The sequence below is a fragment of the Ranitomeya imitator genome, chromosome 1, assembly GCF_032444005.1.
Source record: "Ranitomeya imitator isolate aRanImi1 chromosome 1, aRanImi1.pri, whole genome shotgun sequence".
Lineage (NCBI taxonomy): Eukaryota > Metazoa > Chordata > Amphibia > Anura > Dendrobatidae > Ranitomeya > Ranitomeya imitator.
Genome location: NC_091282.1, coordinates 1,176,457,889 through 1,176,484,983, shown reverse-complemented (window position 1 = coordinate 1,176,484,983; position 27,095 = coordinate 1,176,457,889). Strand labels below are relative to the sequence as shown.

The following is a 27,095-nucleotide window of genomic DNA, read 5'->3' as shown; positions in this document are numbered from 1 at the left end:
AGACGCTGAAGAAGATGGAGCGGTGGCTGTAACGAGGACAGGTGAATATTGCAAGTGGCGGGGGCCTGAGCGATGGAGAGGGGAGTATGTGATTTTTTTTTTTTATTGCAGCAACAGCAAATGGGGCAAATGTCTGAATGGAGCATCTTATGGGGCAATAACGTTTGTGCAGCACTATATGGGGCAAGTGTCTCTATATACTAAATGGCTTTTCTATATACTACGTGGGCCGTGTTATATACTACGTGGGCTGTTATATGCTACGTGGGCTGTGCTATATACTAGATGGCTGTTCTATAAACTACGTGGGCCGTGTTATATACTATGTGGCTGTGCTATATACTATATGGGCTGTGCTATATACTACGTGGCTGTGTTATATGCTACGTGGCTGTGCTATATGCTACGTGGCTGTGCTATATACTACGTGGGCTGTGTTATATACTACATGGCTGTGTTTATATGCTACGTGGCTGTGCTATATGCTACGTGGCTGTGCTATATACTACGTGGGCTGTGTTATATACTACATGGCTGTGTTTATATGCTATCATGAATCGTGGTATGTGTTAAAGGGGGGGCCCACTGAGACTCTTTCGCCCGGGGCCCTCAAAAACCTGGAGCCGGCCCTGAATGTGCCCCTGCTGTGTACTATGTAATGTCTGTGTCTGACCATACAGGAACATGGTCTGATCATGCCACAGCTCCTGGGCAGGGGAGGAAGCAAAAAAAGTATACAGACAGGACAGCCTGGGATCACAGCTGATTCTTTCTGTGAGGTAAAATATTGTTTAAAAACAGGCAGCAAAATGTTTAACCTCACAGAAAGAATCAGATGTGATCCCAGGCTGTCCTGTCTGTATACTCTTTTGCTTCCTTCCCTGCCCCGGAGCTGTGGTATGATCAGACCAAGTTCCTGTATGGTTAGACACAGACATTACACAGTACACAGCAGGGGCACATTTATAAGATTATCTCAGCACAGGAACATTTTATTTAATCACATCCAATTGTGGAACTTATTATTATTCCTAGATCTATTGATTAAAATTAACTTTTGTTCATGGCACAACCCCTTTAAATATATTTTTAAAAATGTTGTCAATATTTTTTCTTTATTTTTCATATTACAATCTATATAAAAAAATAAATAAAATCTTTTCACAATGGCTGTTGGGCCTAATACATTATTCGGAGCAGATATTACCTGGGTTACAACAGCCATTATCTGCCATCAACAGCAGTGAGAGGAGCGGAGCTCTTACCGTGCTGCTGTTAATTTCTGACAGTGGCATCTAAAGTGTGCGGTCTGGGGGGTAAGGCTACTTTCACACTAGCGTTTTTTTTAATACGTCGCAATGCGTCGTTTAGGGGAAAAAACGCATCCTGCAAAGTTGTTTGCAGGATGCGTTTTTGCCCCATAGAGTAACATTACCGACGCATTGCGACGTATTGTCACACATCTCAACCGTCGCGTGACAGTTGTGCTGTGTTGCGGCGGACCGCCGGGAGCAAAAAACTTTAAATGTAACGTTTTTTGCTGCCGATGGACCGCTTTTTCCGACCGCGCTTGCGCGGCCGGAACTCCGCCCCCACCTCCCCGCACCTCACAAAGGGGCGGTGGATGCGCCGGAGAAATGCATCTTGCTGCACCCATTGTGTGGCGCATCAAACGCTAGCGTCAGAATCTCGGCCCGACGCAATACAACGGGCCGAATCCGACGCTAGTGTGAAAGTAGCCTAAGCTGTTCACCACGCTTGTTGGCCTCCAATAACGGGCCAATGGGTTGCCATGAAGACGGGAGATCTGTTGAAACCCCCATGCCTAAATCTTGGAACGCCTGTGAAAACCAGCTTGTGGCTGGAGTTCCTAGGAGGCTATGATTTTTACTTTATACTATATAATTGCAGGTTCAAGTCCCTCTAGACTCAAAAATAAGGTTAAAAAAAAAATGTAAATTCGAATCACACCCCGCTCCCATTAAAAATAAAGAAATAAAAAATATATACATATTTGGTATCAATACATACGTGAAAGTCTGGTCTATGAAAATATAAAATTAATTAACCCAATCAGTAAACACGATAAAGTGAAAAATTTTAAAAACGCCAGTTTTTTCGGTTGCTGCAATTCTGAAAAAAATACAAAATTCATTAGGAAGTGATGAAAATATCATATATTCCCCAAAATGTTATCAGTAACGTAGTCAGCTCACTATGCAAAAAATTTAATCCAACCCTTGTACAGCTCCATCGAGGTAAAAATTAAAATGTTATAGGTCTTGGAAAAAGAGACAAAACACTTGAAATTCGTTTATATTTACAGCTCTGGCAAAAATTAAGAGACCACTTTAAAATTTTCAGTTTCTCTGATTTCTCTCTATATAGGTATATTTTTGTGTAAAATGTACATTGTACATTGTTGTTTTATTCTATAAACTACTGACAACGTGTCCGAAATTCAAAGCTAAAAATTTTGTATTTTATTGCATCAAATGAAAAAATCAAAATAATAAAAGAGAAACAGTGCTTTCAGACCTCAAATAATGCAAAGAAAACAAGTTCTTATTCATTTAGAAACAACAATACTAATGCGTTGACTCAGGAAGAGTCCAGAAATCAATATTTGGTGGAATAACCATGATTTATAATCACAGCTTTCATGCGTCTTGGCATGCGTCTTGATCACCTAATCAGAAGCACATTAAGTAGAATGAGGTGTACTTTGGTTGGAATTCATCTGACACTGGAATGGAATTGTAGAGATGGTGATTTTTAGAAAACTGTCAGTGGTCTTTTAATTTTTGTGCAGTGGTCTCTTAATTTTTGCCAGAGCTGTATATATACATTTTTTTTTACTAATTTCCCCTTTTCCTTTCACCACTTAAAAAATTGTACAAGTTTGGGATTGCCATAAAAATACTGGCCTGGAGAATTATATTTCCAAGTCACTTTTACCATACTATTAATATTGTAAAAGCAACCCACCCCACTCAAAAAAAAATTGTGCAATTGCGTTTTTTTCCCACAATGTCATCGCATTTGGATTCCCCCCCCCCCCCCTATTTTCCAGTGCATTGAAGTTCATTCCTAAAAATAACAGGTCCTCTTACGGTTACTGTGACATACAAAAGTATTCACCCCCATGGAATTTTTCATGTTTTGCTAGCTCACAATCTGGAATGTCACTGGTTTTTTTAGGGTTTGCATCAGTTCATGTAAAGAACATGCCTATAACTGTGAACATTTGGTTTTCTTTTTATTGTGAAGCAAACAACAAATAGAACAAAATAATTGAAAACTTCAGTGTGCATAACTATTCACCTCCCTAAAGTCAGTACTTTGTAGAGTCTTCTTTTTTTCAGGAATTACAGTTACAAGAGCCTTTGGATAAGTCTCTATGAACTTTCCACATATTGCCACTGGGATTTTCCCCATTCCTCAAGGGATAACTCCTCCAGTTCCTCCAAGTTAGATGGTTTCCTCTGGTGAACAACAATCTTCAAGTCTGACCACAGATTCCCAATTGGATTAAGGTCTGGGCTTTGACTAGGCCACTACAAAACATTTACACATTTTCCCTTTAATCATTCGAGTGTTGCTTTAGCAGTATGCTTGGGGTCATTGTCTTGTTGGAAGGTGAACCTCCGTCTCAGTCTCAAATCACTGACAGATTGAAACAGCTTTTGCTCAAGAACATCCCTATGTTTTGCATCATCCATCTTCCCCTAGACTCTGAAAATGTTCCTTGTCCCTGCTGCTGAAATGTTTCCCTACAGCATGATGATGTCACCACCATGTTTCACTGTGGGGATGGTGATCTTGAGATGATGAGCGGTGTTGGTTTGGCACCAGACATAGAGTTTACATTGTTGGCGAAAAAATTCAATGTTGGTCTCATCTGACCACAGCCCCTACCTCCATACAATTGGAGAGTCTCCCACATGTATTTTGCCAAACTCAAAACGAGCTTTACAATTTGTGTGTGTAAGTAAGGGCTTTCTTCTGCTCACTCTTCCATAAAGGCCACCTCTATGAAGTGTACCCCATTTTCTGCTTGGAAATTCTGCAGCTCCTTCAGGGTTATCTTTGGTCTCTGTGCTGCCTCTCTGATTAAGCCCTCCTTGCCTGGGCTGAGAGTTTTTGTGGAAGGCCCTCTCTTAGAAAGTTTGTTATGGTACGATGTTCTTTCTATTCAATGATAATGGATTTGATGGTGCTTCGGGGGATCATTAGAGATTGGGATACTTTTGTTATAACCCAACCCTGATTTCTACTTCTCAACAACTTTGTCCCGAACTTGTTTTGAGATCTCCTTTGTCTACATGTTGTTGTTTGGTTAGTAGTGCCTCTCTCAGAAAAGATGTATATACTGACCGACATGTGACACTTAGATAGTACATAGATGGACGTCCTGACACTAAGCATGTGACTTATGAACGTAATTGCTTGCACCAGAAATTTTTAGGGGCTTCATAGAAAAAGGGGTGAATACATATGCACATGCCAGTTTTCTGTTATTTGATCCTGTAAATGTAATTCTTGCCTATATTTTATCACTTCAATTCACCAACTTAAGGTACCTTCACACATAACGATTTCGTTAACGATATCGTTGCTTTTTGTGACGTAGCAATGATATCGTTAACCCCTTTACCCCCAAGGGTGGTTTGCACGTCAATGACCAGGCCAATTTTTACAATTCTGACCACTGTCCCTTTTTGAGGTTATAACTCTGGAACTCTTCATCGGATCCTGGTGATTCTGACATTGTTTTCTCGTGACATATTGTACTTCATGATAGTGGTAAAATTTCTTTGATAATACCTGTGTTTATTAGTAAACAAAAGCGGAAATATGGCGAAAATTTAGAAAATTTCGCAATTTTCCAACTTTGAATTTTTATGCAATTAAATCACAGAGATATGTCACACAAAATACTTAATAAGTAACATTTCCCACATGTCTACTTTACATCCGCACAATTTTGGAACTAAAATTTTTTTTTGTTAGGGTTAAAAGTTGACCAGCAATTTTTACAACACCATTTCTTTTTAGGGACCACATCTCATTTAAAGTCATTTTGAGGGGTCTATGTGACAATCTGACTGCACTCTGATGTAATCTGAGCGCAGTCCTATAGTGACCGTGAGGACGGAAGACTGAGACAATCTGACTGCACTCTGATGAAATCTGAGCGCAGTCCTATAGTGACCGTGAGGACGGAAGACTGTGACAATCTGGCTGCAGTCTGATGAAATCTGAGCACAGTCCTATAGTGACCGTGAGGACGGAAGAACCGGACAGAGAGTGGACCCTCTGGGTCACGGTACTGATACACCCAGGGGCGAGCGAACCCGAGATGACAACCCTTATACAGGGATAGTTGGGGAGCAGGCCCGAGGGGAACAATACCGCAACAGCTGGCACCAAGAGGGACGTCTCTGGAAAGGACAGAAGGGAAGGACGGAAGTGGAGGAGAAATCCTGGGAATGAAAGTAAAAGGGAGAGGGGAGGAAGGGACGAACCAAGGGAGACAGGCTGGGAAAACGGAGGGAAGACAGGAGGAGAATGAGCCTGAGAAAACGGACCAGACCGGAGCAGAAAAGGATCTGAACCAGACAGGGCCAAACGAAGGTACAAACTGCACACAACAATCAGGCACCTCCATTATTGAGGCGAGGCCTGATATAGCCCAAAAAAGTACCTGATTGGAGGAGACAGGAGCAGGGAGGGTCCATAATGGTTAACTGGAGGAAGAAGTGCACGCCGGCGTCCTAAGGCGCATGTGTGGAGCAGGTACAGGACGGGAGGGAAGAGGAGCGCGCACCCAAAGCCGAAATCCCCGAGCAGCAGGAAGAGGACGCGGGGAACCGGCGCGACACTGAGAGCGGCGAGGAGAAATGGAGAGAGCGGGACTGATAGGAGAAGCGGCCGCAGCATCAGAGGAGGCCGGTATGACAGTACCCCCCCTCCTAAGACTCCCCCCTCCGAGACTGGCTGTGAATCTTCTCAGAATCCGTGGAGCATTAACGTTCTCCCTAGGCTCCCACGACCTCTCCTCAGGACCAAACCCCTTCCAATCAATAAGATAGAAGACCCTTCCTCTAACCCTCTTCATGGCCAGAATATCCTTTACTTCAAAATCATTGTCAATGCTAAAGGGCTGAGGAGAGTCCATGGGTGCAGGAGAGAATCGATTAAGAATGAGAGGTTTCAAGAGCGAGACATGGAAGATGTTAGGGACTCGGAGAGAAGCTGGCAATCTCAATCTATAGGCCACGTTGTTACGGTGGAAGATCCCTCCTCCTTTTGTCGGCGTGTCTCTTCATCTGGGCTGCAGTCCGAACGAGAGCCTCCTTGGTCTCTCTCCAAATTTGGGAAAATTCAGAAGAAAAAGCGTCTGCTGCAGGCACTCCAGAAGGGGAAGACATAGGAAGAGGTATTCCCGGGTTCAGACCAGAAACCACAAAGAATGGAGATTTAGAAGTTGCCCCAGTAGGATGATTATTATGGGCAAACTCAGCCCAAGGAAGAAGAGTTACCCAGTCATCATGATGAGCGTTGGTAAAATTGCGGAGGTAGGAGGTCAAGATTTGATTTATCCGTTCCACTTGCCCGTTGGTCTGAGGATGATAGGCGGAGGAGAAATCCAGCGAAATGCCCAAGAGCTTACAAAGTGCTCTCCAGAACTTGGAGGTAAATTGGACCCCTCGATCCGACACAATTCGCTGAGGAAGTCCATGTAATCTGAAGATCTGATGGATGAAAATTCTTGCCAATTCTGGAGCCGAAAGTAATCCAGGCAATGGAACGAAATGGGCCATCTTGGAGAACCGATCCACCACCACCAGGATGGTTGTGCATCCAGAGGAACGAGGCAAATCTGTAACGAAATCCATAGCTATTTGTTGCCAAGGGGCCTCGGGAACGGGTAACGGATGCAGGAGACCAGAAGGTAGCTCTCTAGGTACTTTGTTTTTAGCACAAGTCGTGCAGGAGACCACAAAATCCGAAGTATCTTGTCGGAGAGACGGCCACCAATAGTACCGGGAGAGAAGAGCGAGAGTCTTCTTGGTGCCGACATGTCCAGCAACTTTGGAAGAATGTCCCCAATGCAATACCTCTGTTTTCTTGTCACACAGGACAAAAGTTCTGCCAGGGGGAACAGAGAGGAGGTTAGAGGGAGCCACCATGATGATTTTGGCAGGATCAATAATATGTGAAGGACCTTCTTCTGTCTCGGGAGATTGCATGGATCGGGAAAGTGCATCCGCTTTAGAATTCTTATCTCCGGGTCGAAAATGAAGCTTAAAATCAAAACGAGAAAAGAACAAAGACCATCTGGCCTGTCTGGAATTAAAGGTACCGTCACACTAGACGATATCGCTAGCGATCCGTGACGTTGCAGCGTCCTCGCTAGCGATATCGTCCAGTGTGACAGGCAGCAGCGATCAGGCCCCTGCTGTGCTGTCGCTGGTCGGGGAAGAAAGTCCAGAACTTTATTTGGTCGCTGGACTCCCCGCAGACATCGCTGAATCGGCGTGTGTGACACCGATTCAGCGATGTCTTCACTGGTAACCAGGGTAAACATCGGGTAACTAAGCGCAGGGCCGCGCTTAGTAACCCGATGTTTACCCTGGTTACCATCCTAAAAGTAAAAAAAAACAAACACTACATACTTACCTACAGCCGTCTGTCCTCCAGCGCTGTGCTCTGCTCTCCTCCTGTACTGGCTGTGAGCGTCGGTCAGCCGGAAAGCAGAGCGGGGACGTCACCGCTCTGCTTTCCGGCCGCTGTGCTCACACAGACAGTACAGGAGGAGTGCAGAGCACAACGCTGGAGGACAGACGGCTGTAGGTAAGTATGTAGTGTTTGGTTTTTTTTACTTTTAGGATGGTAACCAGGGTAAACATTGGGTTACTAAGCGCGGCCCTGCGCTTAGTTACCTGATGTTTACCCTGGTTACCGGCATCGTTGGTCGCTGGAGAGCGGTCTGTGTGACAGCTCTCCAGCGACCAAACAGCGACGCTGCAGCGATCCGGATCGTTGTCGGTATCGCTGCAGCGTCGCTAAGTGTGACGGTACCTTAAGTCTTTGGGCGGATTGAATGTAAGCCAAGTTTTTGTGGTCTGTGAAAATTTTAAAGGGATGAATGGCCCCTTCCAAGAGATAACGCCACTCCTGTAGAGCCATCTTTATAGCTAGTAATTCTCGATCTCCAATTGAATAATTGCATTCCGCGGGCGAAAATGACTTCGAGAAGAACCCACAAGGAACCAGACGACCGGAGAGAGATCTTTGGGAGAGAGTTGCCCCAGCACCCGAAGAGGAGGCATCCACTTCAAGGATGAAAGGCCTGCTGGCCACAGGCCGATGAAGAACAGGAGCAGATGTGAAGGCCCTTTTTAGGGAGAGAAAGGTGTCTTCTGCCTCCGGAGGCCAAACATTGTGAACCGCTCCTTTCCGGGTAAGAGCGGCGAGAGGCTTGGTCACAGAAGAGAAATGCGGAATGAATTGTCTATAGTAGTTAGCGAAGCCCAAAAATCGTTGGATGGCCTTCACTCCAATAGGACGAGGCCACTTAAGTACAGCAGATAGTTTCTCAGGATCCATCTCCAAACCCATGTCAGAAATAATATATCCCAAGAAAGGCAAAGAAGTCTGTTCAAACAAACACTTCTCGATCTTTGCGTAGAGGCGATTCTCCCGAAGACGCTGTAGAACCAGACGAACACTTCTTCTGTGAGAGGACAAGTCGGGTGAAAAAATAAGGATGTCGTCAAGATACATCACCACACAAGAATACAGTAGATCACGGAAGATCTCATTCACAAATTCCTGGAAGACCGCTGGAGCGTTACAGAGACCAAAGGGCATGACCAGGTATTCATAGTGGCCATCCCGGGTGTTGAAGGCAGTCTTCCACTCGTCTCCAGCGCGAATTCGGATCAAATTATAGGCTTCGCGTAAATCTAGTTTGGAGAAAATTCGGGCTCCTCTCAGTCGGTCGAAGAGTTCAGGAATCAGCGGTAGGGGATACCTATTCTTGACTGTGATGGCATTCAGACCTCGTTAGTCTATACATGGCCGAAGGGATCCATCTTTCTTCCGAACGAAGAAAAAACCGGCTCCAGCTGGAGAAGAGGACTTCCGGATGAAACCTGGATGAAACCCTTGGCTAAATTCTCTCGGATGTATTCTGACATGGCTAAGGTCTCTGCCGGAGATAACGGATAGGTTCTTCCCTTGGGAAGGGTAGATGCAGGAATTTACTTGATAGGGCAGTCATAGGCTCGGTGTAAAGGAAGAGACTCCGCCTCCTTTTTATCAAAGACATCGGCAAACGAGAGATAGGCAGAGGGAAGACTAGGAAGATTGACAGGTGCTTGGGGAAGACCTGGACGGGAGACGGACAGCAGACAACGTTCATGACAACCATGACCCCAGCGGAGTATCTCTCCAGAGCGCCAATCAAGAACTGGCTCGTGCGACCTGAGCCAGGGTAGACCCAAGAGCAGAGCGTGAGAAAGATTAGGCAGAACATAAAATGCTATCCTCTCCTGGTGTAGAGCTCCAATCTGCATGTCCAACTCGAGAGTGACCATCTTGATGGAAACAGGTAGGGGTCTGCCATCCACTGCAGAAATAAAACGCGGAGTCTCAAGAGTAACCACAGGTATCCGAAATTTGTTCACCTCCTCCTGCCGAATGAAATTACCAGCGGCACCAGAGTCCACATACGCCTCCACAGACCTACGCTCAAGACCTACAGAAATCAAAGCTGAAATAGTTAGGGGTAGAGAGGAATTTGAATCACCTAGGTGATTCTTACCTGACCTAGGTGGAGGAGTTTCCCGGCCTCTCTGGACAGGAACGCAGGAAATGATTTACCCCTCCACAATAAAGACACAAGCCCTGTGCCAACCTCTCCCTGCGACGCTGCTCCGACAACCTAACTCGATCCACCTGCATAGGTTCAGGAGCGGAAGAAGCAGAGGACTTGACCGAGGAGGAACCAGGCACCCAATTAGTCCTAAAGGATCTCCTCTCCCTGACTAATTCTCGAGAGCGCTCCTGGAAACGTAAATCAATACGTGTGGCCAGGGATATAAGGTCCTCCAGGATAGTAGAGGTATCCCGACCTGCGAGCTCATCCTTAATCTTGGACGAGAGCCCTCTCCAAAAGGCCCCTACCAGTGCCTCGTTATTCCACCCAAGCTCAGAAGAAAGTGTCCGGAAGCGGATGGCGTATTGTCCAACAGTAAGGTTCCCCTGTTGAAGATTAAAGAGGGATTCAGTGGTAGATGCCACCCGACCTGGCTCATCAAAGACCTTACGAAATGTGTCCAGAAAAATCTGTATACCCTTAAGGGGTTAACCCAGGACAGAGCTTCTCCCTCGAGATGGGACACAATAAAGGCCACCTTAGCACGATCAGAGGGATATTGCTGGGGTAGGAGCTCGAAGTGTAGACGGCACTGGTTCAAAAAACCCCGACACAATTTGGGATCGCCGCTGTATCGAGGGGGCTTTCCCAAACGAGGAGGAGGAAGGGGTACAGGATCTCGATGAGAGGCAGAAGCAGCGGCGGCAGACTGAAGAGAGTGAAGGCGGTCGTCGACCGATGCCATGTAAGTAAGAATATGGGACTGGGTATCTCGCTGCTGTGCGAGCTCCTGCTGGAGTCCCACCAGCAGAGGGGCGTTACCAGGATCCGAAGTCTGTAGGGCGGTTAAACGAGAGTCCATAGACTTCATAACAGACATAATACGGGTCTGATTCTCCCGTAAGAACAACAACTCCTTCTGGGTTGCTGCGGAGGCACCAGCGGGGTCCATGGCCTGATTGTACTGTGACAATCTGACTGCACTCTGATGTAATCTGAGCGCAGTCCTATAGTGACCGTGAGGACGGAAGACTGTGACAATCTGACTGCACTCTGATGAAATCTGAGTGCAGTCCTATAGTGACCGTGAGGACGGAAGAACCGGACAGAGAGTGGACCCTCTGGGTCACGGTACTGATACACCCAGGGGCGAGCGAACCCGAGATGACAACCCCTATACAGGGATAGTTGGGGAGCAGGTCCGAGGGGAACAATACTGCAACAGCTGGAACCAAGAGGGACGGCTCTGGAAAGGACAGAAGGGAAGGACGGAAGTGGAGGAGAAATCCTGGGAATGAAAGTAAAAGGGAGAGGGGAGGAAGGGACGAACCAAGGGAGACAGGCTGGGAAAACGGAGGGAAGACAGGAGGAGAATGAGCCTGAGAAAACGGACCAGACCGGAGCAGAAAAGGATCTGAACCAGACAGGGCCAAACGAAGGTACAAACTGCACACAACAATCAGGCACCTCCATTATGGAGGCGAGGCCTGATATAGCCCAAAGAAGTACCTGATTGGAGGAGACAGGAGCAGGGAGGGTCCATAATGGTTAACTGGAGGAAGAAGTGCACGCCCGCGTCCTAAGGCGCATGTGTGGAGCAGGTACAGGACGGGAGGGAAGAGGAGCGTGCACCCCACGCCGAAATCCCCGAGCAGCAGGAAGAGGACGCGGGGAACCGGCGCGAAACTGAGAGCGGCGAGGAGAAATGGAGAGAGCGGGACTGATAGGAGAAGCGGCCGCAGCGTCAGAGGAGGCCGGTATGACAGTCTATATGATAGAAAATACCCATGTGTGACACCATTCTAAAAACTGCACCCCTCAAGGTGCTCAAAACCACATTCAAGAAGTTTATTAACCCTTCAGGTGTTTCACAGGAATTTTTGGAATGTTTAAATAAAAATGAACATTTAACTTTTTTTCACAAAAAATTTACTTCAGCTCCAATTTGTTTTATTTTACCAAGGGTAACAGGAGAAAATGGACCACAAAAGTTGTTGTACAATTTGTCCTGAGTACGCCGATACCCCATATGTGGGGGTAAACCACTGTTTGGGCGCATGACAGAGCTCGGAAGCGAAGGAGGGCAATTTGACTTTTCAATGCAAAATTGACAGGAATTGAGATGGGACGCCATGTTGCGTTTGGAGAGCCACTGATGTGCCTAAATATTGAAACCCCCCACAAGTGACACCATTTTGGAAAGTAGACCCCCTAAGGAACTTATCTAGAGGTGTGGTGAGCATTTTAACCCACCAAGTGCTTCACAGAAGTTTATAATGCAGAACCGTAAAAATAAAAAAATCATATTTTTTCACAAAAATTATATTTTTTCCCCCAATTTTTTATTTTCCCAAGGGTAAGAGAAGAAATTGAACAACAAAAGTTGTTGTACAATTTGTCCTGAGTACTCTAATACCCCATATGTGGGGGTAAACCACTGTTTGGGCACATGGTAGAGCTCGGAAGGGAAGGAGCGCCGTTTGACTTATCAATGCAAAATTGACAGGAATTGAGATGGGACGCCATGTTGCATTTGGAGAGCCACTGATGTGCCTAAACATTGAAACCCCCCACAAGTGACACCATTTTGGAAAGTAGACCCCATAAGGAACTTATCTGGATGTGTGGTGAGCACTTTGACCCACCAAGGGCTTCACAGAAGTTTATAATGCAAAGCCATAAAAAAAAAAAAAAAATTTTTTTCCCACAAAAATTATTTTTCAGCCCCCAGTTTTGTATTTTCCCGAGGGTAAAGGTACCGTCACACATAGCGACGCTGCAGCGATACCGACAACGATCCGGATCGCTGCAGCGTCGCTGTTTGGTCGCTGGAGAGCTGTCACACAGACAGCTCTCCAGCGACCAACGATCCCGAGGTCCCCGGTAACCAGGGTAAACATCGGGTAACTAAGCGCAGGGCCGCGCTTAGTAACCCGATGTTTACCCTGGTTACCATCCTAAAAAGTAAAAAAACAAACGCTACATACTTACCTACAGCCGTCTGTCCTCGGCGCTCTGCTTCTCTGGTCTGGCTGTGAGCGCCGGGCAGCCAGAAAGCAGAGCGGTGACGTCACCGCTCTGCTTTCCGGCTGACCGACGCTCACAGCCAGAGCAGGAGGAGAGCAGAGCGCAGCGCTGGAGGACAGACGGCTGTAGGTAAGTATGTACTGTTTGTTTTTTTACTTTTAGGATGGTAACCAGGGTAAACATCGGGTTACTAAGCGCGGCCCTGCACTTAGTTACCCGATGTTTACCCTGGTTACCAGCAAAGACATCGCTGAATCGGTGTCACACAGGCCGATTCAGCGATGTCTACGGGGAGTCCAGCGACGAAATAAAGTTCTGGACTTTCTTCCCCGACCAGCGATCTCCCAGCAGGGGCCTGATCGCTGCTGCCTGTCACACTGGACGATATCGCTAGCGAGGACGCTGCAACGTCACGGATCGCTAGCGATATCGTCTAGTGTGACAGTACCTTAACAGGAGAAATTGGACCCCAAAAGTGGTTGTCCAATTTGTCCTGAGTACACTGATACCCCATATGTGGGGGGGAACCACCGTTTGGGCGCATGAGAGGGCTCGGAAGGGAAGGAGCGCCATTTGGAATGCAGATTTAGATGGAATGGTCTGCAGGCGTCACATTGCGTTTGCAGAGCCCCTAATGTACCTAAACAGTAGAAACCCCCCACAAGTGACCCCATATTGGAAACTAGACCCCTCAAGAAACTTATCTAGATGCGTTGTGAGAACTTTGAACCCCCAAGTGTTTCACTACAGTTTATAACGCAGAGCCGTGAAAATAAAAAATCCTTTTTTTTCCCACAAAAATTATTTTTTAGCCCCCAGTTTTATATTTTCCCAAGGGTAACAGGAGAAATTGGACCCCAAAATTTGTTGTCCAATGTGTCCTGAGTACGCTGATACCCGATATGTTGGGGTAAACCCCTGTTTGGGCACACGGGAGAGCTCGGAAGGGAAGGAGCACTGTTTTACTTTTTCAACGCAGAATTGGCTGGAATTGAGATCGGATGCCATGTCGCGTTTGGAGAGCCCCTGATGTGCCTAAACAGTGGAAACCCCCCAATTATAACTAAAACCCTAATGCAAACACACCCCTAACCCTAATCCCAACTGTAACCCTAACCACACCTCTAACCCAGACACACCCCTAACCCTAATCCCAACCCTATTCCCAACCATAAATGTAATCCAAACCCTAACTTTAGCCCCAACCCTAACCCTAACTTTAGCCCCAACCCTAACTGTAGCCTTAACCCTAGCCCTAACCCTAGCCCTAACCCTAACACTAGCCCTAACCCTAGCCTTAACCCTAGCCCTAACCCTAGCCCTAACCCTAGCCCTAATCCTAACCCTAGCCCTAACCCTAGCCTTAACCCTAACCCTAGCCCTAACCCTAATGGGAAAATGGAAATAAATACATTTTTTTATTTTTCCCTAACTAAGGGGGTGATGAAGGGGGGTTTGTTTTACTTTCATAGCGGGTTTTTTAGCGCATTTTTATGATTGGCAGCCGTCACACACTGAAAGACGCTTTTTATTGCAAAAAATATTTTTTGCATTACCACATTTTGAGAGCTATAATTTTTCCATATTTGAGTCCACAGAGTCATGTAAGGTCTTGTTTTTTGCGGGACGAGTTGACGTTTTTATTGGTAACATTTTCGGGCACGTGACATTTTTTGATCGCTTTTTATTCAGATTTTTGTGAGGCAGAATGACCGAAAACCAGCTATTCATGAATTTCTTTTGGGGCAGGCGTTTATACCATTCCGAGTTTGGTAAAATTGATAAAGCAGTTTTATTCTTCGGGTCAGTATGATTACAGCGATACCTCAATTATATTATTTTTTTATGTTTTGGCGCTTTTACACGATAAAAACTATTTTATAGAAAAAATAATTATTTTGGCATCGCTTTATTCTGAGGACTATAACTTTTTTATTTTTTTGCTGATGATGCTGTATTGCAGCTCGTTTTTTGCGGGACAAGATGACGTTTTCAGCGGTACCATGGTTATTTATATCTGTCTTTTTGATCGCGTGTTATTCCACTTTTTGTTCGGCGGTATGAAAATAAAGCGTTGTTTTTTGCCTCGTTTTTTTTTTTTCTTACGGTGTTTACTGAAGGGGTTAACTAGTGGGACAGTTTTATAGGTTGGGTCATTACGTACGCGGCGATACTAAATATGTGTACTTTTATTGTTTTTTTTTTTTAATTTAGATAAAGAAATTCATTTATGGGAATAATATTTTTCTTTTTTTCATTATTTAGGAATTTTTTTTTATTTTTTTTTTTACACATTTGGAATTTTTTTTTAAACTTTTTTACTTTGTCCCAGGGGGAACATCACAGATCGGTGATCTGACAGTTTGCACAGCACTCTGCCGCGGCCATCTTGGATCCGGGCCTGGAGCAGGGAGGGAGGTAGGGAGACCCTCGCTGCAACGCGATCACATCGCGTTGCTGCGGGTGTCTCAGGGAAGCCCGCACGGAGCCCCTTCCCTGCACAACGCTTCCCTGCACTGCCGGCACACCGCGATCATGTTTGATCGCGGTGTGCCGGGGGTTAATGTGCCGGGGCCGTCCGTGACCGCTCCTGGCACATTGTGCCGGATGTCAGCTGCGATCGCTATGACGTACTATCCCGTCGAGGGTCAGATAGGCACAGGGCACCTCGACGGGATAGTACGTCTAAGGTCAGAGAGGGGTTAATGAAATCGTTTTGCGTGACAGCGACCAACGATCAGGCCCCTGCTGGGAGATCGTTGGTCGCTGGGAATGATCAGGACCTTTTTTTGGTCGCTGATCACCCGCTGTCATCGCTGAATCGGCGTGTGTGACGCCGATCCAGCGATGTGTTCACTGGTAACCAGGGTAAATATCGGGTTACTAAGCGCAGGGCCACGCTTAGTAACCCGATATTTACCCTGGTTACCATTGTAAAAGTTAAAAAAAAGTACATACTCACATTCCGATGTCTGTCACGTCCCCCGGCGTCAGCTTCCCGCACTGACCATCAGCGCCGGCAGGCCGTAAAGCAGAGCATAGCGGTGACGTCACCGCTGTGCTCTGCTTTACGGCCGGCGCTGACACAGTCAGTGCGGGAAGCTGACGCCGGGGGACGTGACAGACATCGGAATGTGAGTATGTACTTTTTTTTTACTTTTACAATGGTAACCAGGGTAAATATCGGGTTACTAAGCGCGGCCCTGCGCTTAGTAACCTGATGTTTATCCTGGTTACCTGGGGACTTCGGCATCGTTGAAGACAGTGTCAACGATGCCGAAGTCTTTCCCCTGATCGTTGGTCGCTGGAGAGAGCTGTCTGTGTGACAGCTCCCCAGCGACCACACAACGACTTACCAACGATCACGGCCAGGTCGTATCGCTGGTCGTGATCGTTGGTAAGTCGTTTAGTGTAACGGTACCTTTAGACTGTTTAGTGCTGATCCATCATACAGAAATCGGATTACAAAAATATTTAAACACAGGTTGTAATGTAACAAAATAGGTATAAAGCCAAAGTTGGCGAATACTTTCGCAAGCCACTGTATGTTGATGCAAAAAAAAGGTTATGACTTGGCAAAAGGAGAGGAAAAAAAAATTGCAAAAAGCTGAAAATTAGGGGAAGGGCTTAAAACTGATCATTGCAGGCCGTTGTTACCTACATATCCATAGGAGGCGGATGTGCAATACCAGGCCCCGGCCCTTACAAGTAGACAGCCAGCTCCGCAAGTGAGTAATTTCGGCCGGCGGCCACCGCCACCGATATCAGCTGATCGATGGGGTGTTGGACCCTGGATGATCAGAGATTGATGACCTACCTATCCTAGGGATCAATGACCTTTAAAGGGAATCTGCCAGCAGGTTTTTACTATGTAATATGAAAGCGGCAAAGTACGGTATAACATAAGACAATAAAGCCGGATTCCAGGGATGGGTCACTTACTGGAAGCAGTCCTGTCGTTTTGATAGAATAAGGATTCTACATGTGGATGTAGCAGAGGTAAGAATTTTGGACTCTGCACAGCCCCATCCAGATCCCTGAGTGGCAGCTTCCTATGTACCAATAAAGAAAAAAATTCTACCAATCCAAAATTTAATAAGCAGCAAGGTAGATGTGGTACCAAACTAAGTAAAATTTAGCTTTTAATAATAGTATTTTAAAACCTTTTAGACAAAACCGACAAGACAAACATGAATTACAGAAACTAATACTAATATGTACATTCAGACTTATATGTCTATTTCTCATAGGTGTGTCCAAAATTACTCAAATGCATTCCAAAGTCACTAGGCTCATGGACACTTACAATTTAAGCAATAGTAAAGCATTGACCTTTGGCCTCATGCAGCTACTCATCTATATTCTCAAAAATCAGCACAGTCTAGGTGTAATGAATAAATATCAAATAATACATGACAGCCATAAATATAAAAGGACATATGCTGAGGTATTGGAACTTCTGATGCGCTAATATCCCAATGGTGGGTTCTTAATTATACGGAGGCTGAATTATACCCGCTTCCCCACATTTCTTTGGGATTGATTTGAGGCATCTGTGTGGAACCGTCCGTGAGAGACCAGGTGAAATCAACGCACACTATCTGGGTGAGACCGTTCCAATACCTCAGCAAATGTCCTTTTATATTTATGGCTGTCATGTATTATGCGATATTTATTCATTACACCTAGACTGTGCTGATTTTTGAGTGATGAGCGAGTATACTCGTTGCTCGGGTTTTCCAGAGCATGCTCGGGTGATCTCCGAGTATTTGTTAGTGTTCGGAGATTTAGTTTTCCTTGCCTCAACTGAATGATTTACATCTGTTAGCCAGCCTGAGTACATGTGGGGGTTGCCTGGTTGCTAGGGAATCCCCACATGTAATCAAGCTGTCTAGTAGCCACAAATCATCCATCCGCGGCAAGTCATAAATTCTCGGAGACCACCCGAGCGTGCTCTTGAAAACCCGAGCAACGAGTACACTTGCTCATCACTAATTAGAAGGTAAAAAAAAGAGTATATGCATTTTTAGTGATTTTATGATTCTGTGGTGGATAAGACATTACTACCAGATCGGAGGTGATGTCACCAGAAGAAGAGGGTGTTTTCCTCGGCGAAACACAGCGACAGCGATATACAGCTAAAAAATCCTTCTGTGGCAAGATCTTCTGCTGTGGTCACCTCAGCAGCAGGTGATGCCCCATGTGCTGTTGGTGGAAGAGACTCAATAGCCCTGAAAGCTCTGGTCGTGGCGGTGGCAATTCCTATGTGAAGGCAATGTCAATGTTACATGTAGCAGGCTGGAGCGGAGAGGGGAGGAGGAGCAGCAGCAGATGGATATTGGAGGAGGACATTTGAGTTACTGTATAACTGGTACCGGCAGGGGAAGAGATTTATAGTCAGATTGAAACTGATCAAGCTGATGATGACGACACCGGCCATGTAGACCAATCTACACAGTGGAGTGCAGAAAGTTAACCAACAAGACCCTTGATTGTGCTAGCGAGCATGGCAAGCTGCATACTCGATTTCTTGCTGCTATTTCAAGACTGCCACCATTGGATCATCAATTTGTCAGTTTAGCTGGAAAGTAAAGAAACAGGAGCTGCCATCCTTTTCTTAGACCTCTTTTCGTTCCCTGACCCGATTTTTCCACCCTGTACGTCTACCACACTAACTGCTTGCCATCTGATTTTTAATCTGATAGCACACGGACAATGCTGTACACTGACCACTTGGCACGTAGTGACTAGGTACTGTGGGCACATACTTAATTACTTGAACTAGAAGCCGCCCTATTCTATCCCTGTCCCCTGAAAGGTGGAGATGCTGCGGTCAAGTACCTTGTTATGCTCCTATCTTTAACTGTATCTGATCCCTCCTGCACCCAGGGGGGTGTGAGGCTGAAGTGTATAGGATAACACTAACCAGACCGACAGACAAGAGAAGCCAGACAGTGATGTAAGAAAATTACAATCATACAAAAATTCTCACAAAACAACAGAGTGGAAAACAATGGAGGGATAGGTAGGAGAAACCAAATAGGAGAGGATGAGGATAAGCATACAAACCAACTCCACTCAGCAATCTCCAGAACAACTCTTCAACCACCTACTGCAAACACTAAATAACTCCTCCAACACTTAACCGGGAAGTAGAACTATCACTGGCAACTCCCAAGTGTCAGTGGCGAACAAATATACCAAAGGGGAGTGGCCAACACAGAACAGCTGAGACAATTCAGAATGGAGAGCTCCAGGAGATCAACTGAACTGATTAACCCTTGCAATGAGAGGAAAGGAAAAACCTATACTGTTTAATAGGGTGACAAAGCAGTTCTAGTCAGTGCAGGATTTCATGTGACCACAAGCTGCGATCTTCTGGCCCTTCTCTGTCACAGTATGCCCGTGACACTCATGTTATTCAATAGTGCTGTTCAGATTGATGACTTTTTCCTTAGTTCAACTATCCATGAGAAAAAAAAATTGCAGCATGCACTACTTTCATGTCAATAATATAAGAGATTCACCCATTCAAATTTATGGGTGAAAGAAAAAAAAATCTGATCCCACCTAGGAAACTGTATGTGATCACGTACATGTTTTAATGTAATTTCAGTAAAATTGATCATGCACAGATGGAAAAAAAATAAGACACACAGATGGCGCAAGGATGAAAATCTGATGAAAATAAAATTAAAAAATCATCTAAGTTTTCTGGATAGAACTAGGATGATTTTTCACATACTCTGCAGGCGCTGCTGAATTGTGCCAGCAGTATTAGGTTGTGATAATTTCTAGTTGCATTCATTGCTATTATTGAAGTTTCGGCCTACATTATCATTAACGGAATAATTACTTCTTTCCATGGATAATATCAATATTAGATAAAAACCTGTAGTAATAATATACAAATCAAATTAAAAATTTTTTCCTTGTCATAAAACTTCACAGCGTGACAAATGTGCAGTAATCAGACACATCTATCAGGTGGCGGCAAAGTATTTTATTATGGCATTTTGCATTGAAGAGGTGTATAATATCAGATGTAAACCTGGTTTCAGCTCTTAAAGGGAACCTGTCACCCCGTTTTTTGAGATTGAGCTATAAATACTATTAAATAGGGCCTGCGCTGTGCGTTACTATACTGTATGTAGTGTACCCTGATTCCCCACCTATGCTGAGAAATAACTTACCAAAGTCGCCGTTTTCGCCTGTCAATCAGGCTGGTCAGGTCGGGAGGGCGTGGTGACATCGCTGGTTCTTCCTCAGCTTTACGTTGGTGGCGTAGTGGCGTAGTGGTAAAGACACAGCGCGCGATCTGCGCTGTCATCCCTTTCGTCGGTGGGGGCGGCCATCTTCCTGGGGCCGCGCGTGCGCAGATCGAGTGCTCTGCTGCACGGGGCTTCAGGAAAATGGCCGCCGCGATCTCTAATGCGCACGCGCGGCATCCCGCGGCCATTTTCCTGAAGCCCCGTGCAGCAGAGCACTCGATCTGCGCACGCGCGGCCCCAGGAAGATGGCCGCCCCCACCGACGAAAGGGATGACAGCGCAGATCGCGCGCTGCTTGTTCACCACTACGCCACTACGCCACCAACGTAAAGCTGAGGAAGAACCAGCGATGTCACCACGCCCTCCCGACCTGACCAGCCTGATTGACAGGCGAAAACGGCGACTTTGGTAAGTTATTTCTCAGCATAGGTGGGGAATCGGGGTACACTACATACACTATAGGAACACACAGCGCAGGCCCTATTTAACAGTATTTATAGCTCAATCTCAAAAAACGGGGTGACAGGTTCCCTTTAATATACAACTCCTGCATCAAGAGTAGTAGTAGTGGTGGTGATGGTCATACTAGCGATAATACTGGTAGTAATAGTAGGAGTAGTGGCAGTAGTACAAGTCATTGTAGTGATATAATAATAGAAAGGGTAGTAGTGGTGATGGTGGTCATAGCAATAATACTACTGGTAGTGAGAGTAGAAGTTGTAGTGGTGGTAGTCACAGTAGTGATAATAGAAATGGTAGAAGTAGTAGTAATGGTGGTCATAATAGCAATAATAATACTGGTAGCAGTAGTAGTAGTGGTGTTGGTGGTAGTGGAAGTCATAGTAGGGCTATAATAATAGAACTGGTAATAGTGGTGATGGTCGTGGCAGTCATAGTAGCAATAACTGGTAGTAAGAGTAGTGAGCATAACGCCCAAGCCCATATTCCCTCATGGAATGGGCAACACTTCACATAACACTAGAACATACTGAAACCACAGTTAGGTAGACTGTGTTCAAAGAAGTGTCACAAAAAATTATTAAAACTAAATATCTTTATTGCAAATAATTAAAATACATATACAAACATGAACATTTAATAAGGTGCCTTAAATCCAACCAACAAATATGGATAATATTTTAAAGCAGGAGTTAGAAAAAGCATATATCAGGGTGTTGAAGGATACATCTGATTTGATGCAAGCCTCTGAATGCAATGGTAGGACTTAACCAAGACCCTAAACCATGGATCTATCACATCCCACGCACTCCATACTACACATTATTGCTATAATCACCAAGCGAGTAAATTGCAAAACACCCCAAGCCCCATACATAGTACCTGCTCCGTGTCACTTCCAAAGTGCTCGGCCAAATGGCACGCTGAACCTTCCAGCCCCGACGTGCGTTTCGCGTGTGCTTCTTCCTGGGGGTGAAGCAGTCTACCTAACTGTGTGTTTCAGTATGTTCTAGTGGTAGTAAGAGTAGTAGTGGTGGTGGTAGTCAGACTAGTGATAATAGAAATGGTAGCATTAATAGTAGTAGTGATCATGGTCATACTAGCGATAATAATACTGGTAGTAATAGTAGTAGTGGTGGTGGTGGTGGTGGTGGTGGAAGTCATAGTAGTGATATAATAATAGAAATGGTAGTACTAGTGATGGTGGTCATCGAAGCAATAATAATACTGGTAGCAGTAGTGGTGGAAGTCATAGTAATGATAATAGTGGTAGTAGTAGTAATATACTCGGGCAGCAATTGTGATTAAAGAAAGCTCTGACTTTCCGCTTGGCATATAAGGGACACAGTCTCCTGTACGGACACATTATCCAGGAACAACTTACAGGGAATGGCTGAGTAACATTTCCAAAAACAGGTCCAAAAAGATTTTGTTAATAATAGGAAACAAAACACGTTATTAGTCACAAAGCAACTAAACAGAAAGAGTAAAAAAAATATATAATGTAAAATGAAGGGAAATAGGAGATTTTCACATGATTTTCAAAACAATCCTTGAAAAACTATATACAGTGTACTTTCTATAAAATGCTAGCTGTTACCAGTCCTACTTGTCCTTTACTGATCCTACATCTACATGTGGGTTACAGTGCCCTCCAGAGCTGCACTCACACTCTGGCTACATTGCATTTTTGCACATTGCAAGCCGCTTTCTACGGCATCAGCACAAGCTATGAGGTTTCAGGAATCTCAGGCACACGCTTTATTATTTCCTGCCCGAGTTTGAAAACTGCGGCGTTTCTGAAATCGGCAGCGTGTAAACTATTTAAAAAAAAAAAAACCGCCGGCAGCGAGCATTTTTGGAGCATTTTCGTGGCGTTTTGGTGAATACTAACTTTTTTCACACATACTGTAGACAAAGCATACATGCAATCTACTCCCAAGAATCATTGCAAAAAACGCTGCGAAAACAGCATAAAAGCATTTTTACTGCCAAGACATCAACTTTTGGCTGCAGAAAAAGCGCTGCGTGTGAACTTGGCCTTGTGAGGACTTTAAAGGTGAAATCTTCCAATTTTCTTATGTGTTTGTGGATGATTGGACCTCCTCATGCACCAGGACCTGATGAGACCTTGCATTGCCCATACTTGAATGAACATTTATTGTATAACTGGGCATTTAAGCCATTAAAAGTCTAGGAAAGCTGGATGATAATACTTGGATGAGTTTTAAAGGCAGTATGTATGATTTAAAGGGAATCATTTAGCAGGTTTTGTTATGTAATCTGAGAACAAAATGACGTAGGGGCAGAGACACGGATTCCAGTGATGTGTTACTTTCTGGGCTGCATGTTGTCATTTTCATACAATCACTGTTTTATTTGCTGCAGATGTAGCAGAACTCGGAATGCTGAGCTGTGTACAACCCCGCCCACACCACTGATTGGCTGTACACTGTATATTGACAAAAAGCAGCCAATCAGTGATGGGGGTTTGGTTGAACTAGGAATCACGACACACCTAGTCCTGTAGTGATAATCTCCTGCTGATAAAACACTGATTTTATTGAAACCACAACACACAGCCTAGTAAGTGACACATTACTGGGATCAGGCACTCGGCCCTTACATCTCGCTGCTCTCAGCATAGCAAAAAACAGCTGACAGATTCCCTTCAAAGAGGATCTGTCACCATACAACACAATTCAAACTGCATGCATTATTAAATTAATCTCTTAGGATTGATGAGACTGATGTACTTACTTTGAAAATCCATGTCAGAATGACTGTATAACTATGATATTCATATGAACATTTAGGAGCCTAACTATAGAATGAACTAGATCACAAGTCCAAGAGTATTCGGCCTCCATTGAGCCTGACTGACAGCTGCAGCTTGTACCCAGCAGTGTGAGATCTCAGCAACAGCAGGGAGGAGGGACACTGAGGACCTGTTCATCAGGCTAGGTGGGCGGAAACGGAGGAAACTTTCAGTAAGGATTATACAGTCATTTTGAGATGGATTGTGTAAGTAAGCACACCCGCCACATCAGGTCTAAGATCTATTTGATAGGTGTGTACAGTTTGTATTTTGAAATAAGATAACAGATCGGCTTTAATCCTATGGTTGCAAGTAATCGTTTTCTAACTTTTGGGTAGATCTGCTGTAAAACTCCCTGCTTCATTTGATTTAAAGAAGTCAAATGTATTTTACAAATGTTTGATAGGATTTTGCTCAGGACTTTAAAATATTAAAATAAATTATCTGTATCTTAGCCTACTTTCACACTAGCGTCGGAATCTCTCCGTCGCAATGCGTCGGGCAGAGATTCCGACGCTAGCGTTTAACGCACTGCACAACGGAGGCAGCGGATGCATTTATCCGGCGCATCCGCTGCCCATTGTGAGGTGCGGGGAGGTGGGGGCGGAGTTCCGGCCGCGCATGCGCGGTCGGAAAAAGCGGTCCGTCAGGAGCAAAAAACGTTACATGTAGCGTTTTTTGCTCCCAACGGTCCGCCAAAGCACGACGCATCCATCGCACGACGGATGCGACGTGTGGCAATCTGTCGCAATGCGTCGTCAATACAAGTCTATGGGGAAAAAACGCATCCTGCAAGCACTTTTGCAGGATGCGTTTTTTTCTGCAAAACGACGCATTGTGACAGATTGCAGTTAACGCTAGTGTGAAAGTAGCCTAAGAGAGCAGGGAGAAATTTAAAGGTCCTTTATTCTGATATTCCTAAAATGATCCTACATTATGCTGTAGATTACATTCCAATTCTGTAGGCTTCAGAGCTGTGATCTCCCAGTGTCTGCTCAGGAGATTAGCATTTTGGGAAGTACAGTAACACTACCGATACCATTGTAAGCTGAGCTGCTAGGGGCTTTGTCTGATCTTACGTTTCCTGGAAAGTAGCAGAATCATGAATGCAGCTCTGGAATATCATACAAGCGTACTTGTCAATGTTTCCTTGTTGGGAAAGGTTATTGCAATCCCCACCTAAAAGTGGGCATTCCTGGGTGGGCTGGACAAGTTTCCAAGAATGGTGGAATTGGAGGCCAGACTTAAATGTCTCCAGATATGTTGGCAATTATGTACAGATATATTTTTTTTTTATCTATTCTACCATTTCTTAATTATATATTTTTCTAAAAAAAAAAAAAAAGATATGCAGTAACCAAAATGGCCATCATGATCTGGTATCCAGGTTCCTCAGAGCAAGGCAGCAGCAGGGAAATCATCATTTCAGTGGCTGCCATGTAGAGATCACGTGGGCAATGGAGAGGACACACAGGCCATACCCACAGGGAGTCATGGACACTTGTATTCTTCAGATTGTGCCTGGATGGACTCTTTCTGGAACCACTGCCAGTTGTAGAGGACAATATTATTAATGTCTCCAAAGGGTGAACCAAGAAATGACAATTGTGATGTTCTTTGAGGCGACTCTATACTGCACTGTGACGTACGGAAGCCTGCTGTACCTTCTATAATGGAGGTCATACTGCGCCAGGAAGTAAGGAAGGGGGCACTACTGAGCTAGGCTTTCACATGTCTCACCTCCATCTGGGGGTCAAACTCCAGAGGTGCAGTAGGGAAATATTATAACTACATTTATTGGGAACCTACAAGCCACCCCGGAGTAGGGACAGGGGGAGATTTTAGCCTCTGAAAGCCATAATGCTACCATAATGCCATATTAGATTATGTACTGTGTATTTGTACATTTCATTCTCAAAAAAAAGAAATGTTGTTGTTAATTTATCTATTACCCAAATAATTTATTTTTAGTAATCGAGAGGACAGATGTTTGAAACACTTTAATGGAAGCGGTCATTAGTATTTTTATCTAAAGGCACTTTAATGCTGAATAAACCCTCACCTTTCTTGCAGAAATCCAATATGTTGTTTTAGAGAAATCCATTGATTAAATTGTGTCGCAAGTGCAGTGAGGCAGGACATTGCGCTCCTGCCTCTCTCCCTACTGCCCGCCCCCTGCCCGCCTCCTGTCGCTGAATGACAGGTCACTCCTGTGTCAATGAGCTGCCTCCCCTGACTGAGATCTTTCTCAAGTGCCTGCGCAGATCGATGAGCTTGTCTAGTGACATCATGACGTCTTTACTGCGCACTCACCGCTTCGGCGCTTGACAGAGTTCTCGGACAGGAGAGGTAGGTTACTGGGAAAAGAGTGACGTATCAGTCAGAGGCAGGCGGAGGCGGGAATTGGGAGAGATGCAAGTGCGCGGTGCACTTGCAATTCATTAGCATAAAATATCAACGCTGGATTTCTCAAAAATGGATTTCTACAAGAAAAGTAAGGACTTAATCAGCATTTGCCCTACAAGCAGATATTAGCTGTATGGCTCCATACTTGGCCCTGTGCAAAACATCTTATCCAAAATCATCACCATCTTGTGCCCAGTACTGTATAACAATACGAGGAGTGATCAGTAAACGACTGAATGCTATGTACCATGAAGGAAACAGTCTAACAGTGTCCTAATGCTGGAGGAGATCTATTGGAATATCAGCATAAAATGACAGTAGATGGAATGTTAGTGCCAAGGTAGAAGACAGTCACTCACCTTCCTCTATATTTTTAGTTTGGTTTTGTACCATTTTTGGAGTGTTATTGAAAGCAGCATAACCCTTAGGGAAAAAAGTGAAGACAGGTTAATAAAAAAAAAAAAACTTAAAAAAAATGCAAAAAGGGGTTGTACATCGGTAACGTAGAGTACCCTAATTTACTTCAATGGAGCTGAACTACAATATCAGACCTAAGCCTGGGACAGGTGTCATACTTTTCTAATTTTGAACAACCCTTTTAAATTAAAGTTGGCAATTTTTGGTTTCATAATTGTGACATAGGTACCGTGTAATGCAATATTTCACCTGTGGCGGCGCTGCAGGCAAACTTAACAGCAGAACACCACATGAAACCCAATTTTAAGTGTAACCTTTTGTAGCAGAAATATATTTTGCAAAGTGTATATCTTTTTTAAGTGGTAAAAGATAAATAATTCTTGGATCAAAATTACTAATTTTAGCAAACATCAATGGAGGTGGAAGACACACAGTATCAGCACCCCCTTCCAACCCTCTTTCATCCTATTGAATTTTTTTTTCTTTTTAAGAAAATGACCATTATACTGCAAAACGCAGACGGACTCAAATAAAAGAGGTGCATTTACGGTAATCTTTAAATTAAGGAAGAAATGGCCAACAACTAGAGATGAGCGAATTAAATCAATGTAAATCAAATTTGCTTCATGTTTGTGGGAATTTGCTGGTGAATTTGAACAATTTGCAATTCACTTTGAGCAAATTGCCTGAAATGCCCGCTGCCATTCTACATATTGAAAAAAAGGAATCACATGACCTCAGGTGCTCCTGGGTGGGTTTCCCCATTATATCTAGCAGCTATCGCATCACATGGTATAGCACAGTCAACT

General features: G+C 44.7%; 1 protein-coding gene across 19 annotated transcripts in view; it reads right to left on the bottom strand.

Moving 5' to 3' along the window:
* The window catches only part of PROM1 (prominin 1), a 354,664-nt gene that overhangs the window by 140,006 nt on the left and 187,563 nt on the right, over positions 1–27,095 (bottom strand). For 17 of the 19 annotated variants that reach the window (XR_011317012.1, XR_011317013.1, XR_011317014.1 and 14 more), the window contains one exon: positions 26,229–26,292. The exons of the other annotated variants lie outside the window; for them this stretch is intronic. Coding sequence is in view for 13 of the 17 variants with exons in the window: in XM_069744702.1 (XP_069600803.1) it covers positions 26,229–26,292 (64 nt within the window). In the remaining 4 variants the exon portion in view is untranslated. The remainder of the gene's footprint in view (positions 1–26,228; positions 26,293–27,095) is intronic. 19 annotated transcript variants of the gene reach the window in all.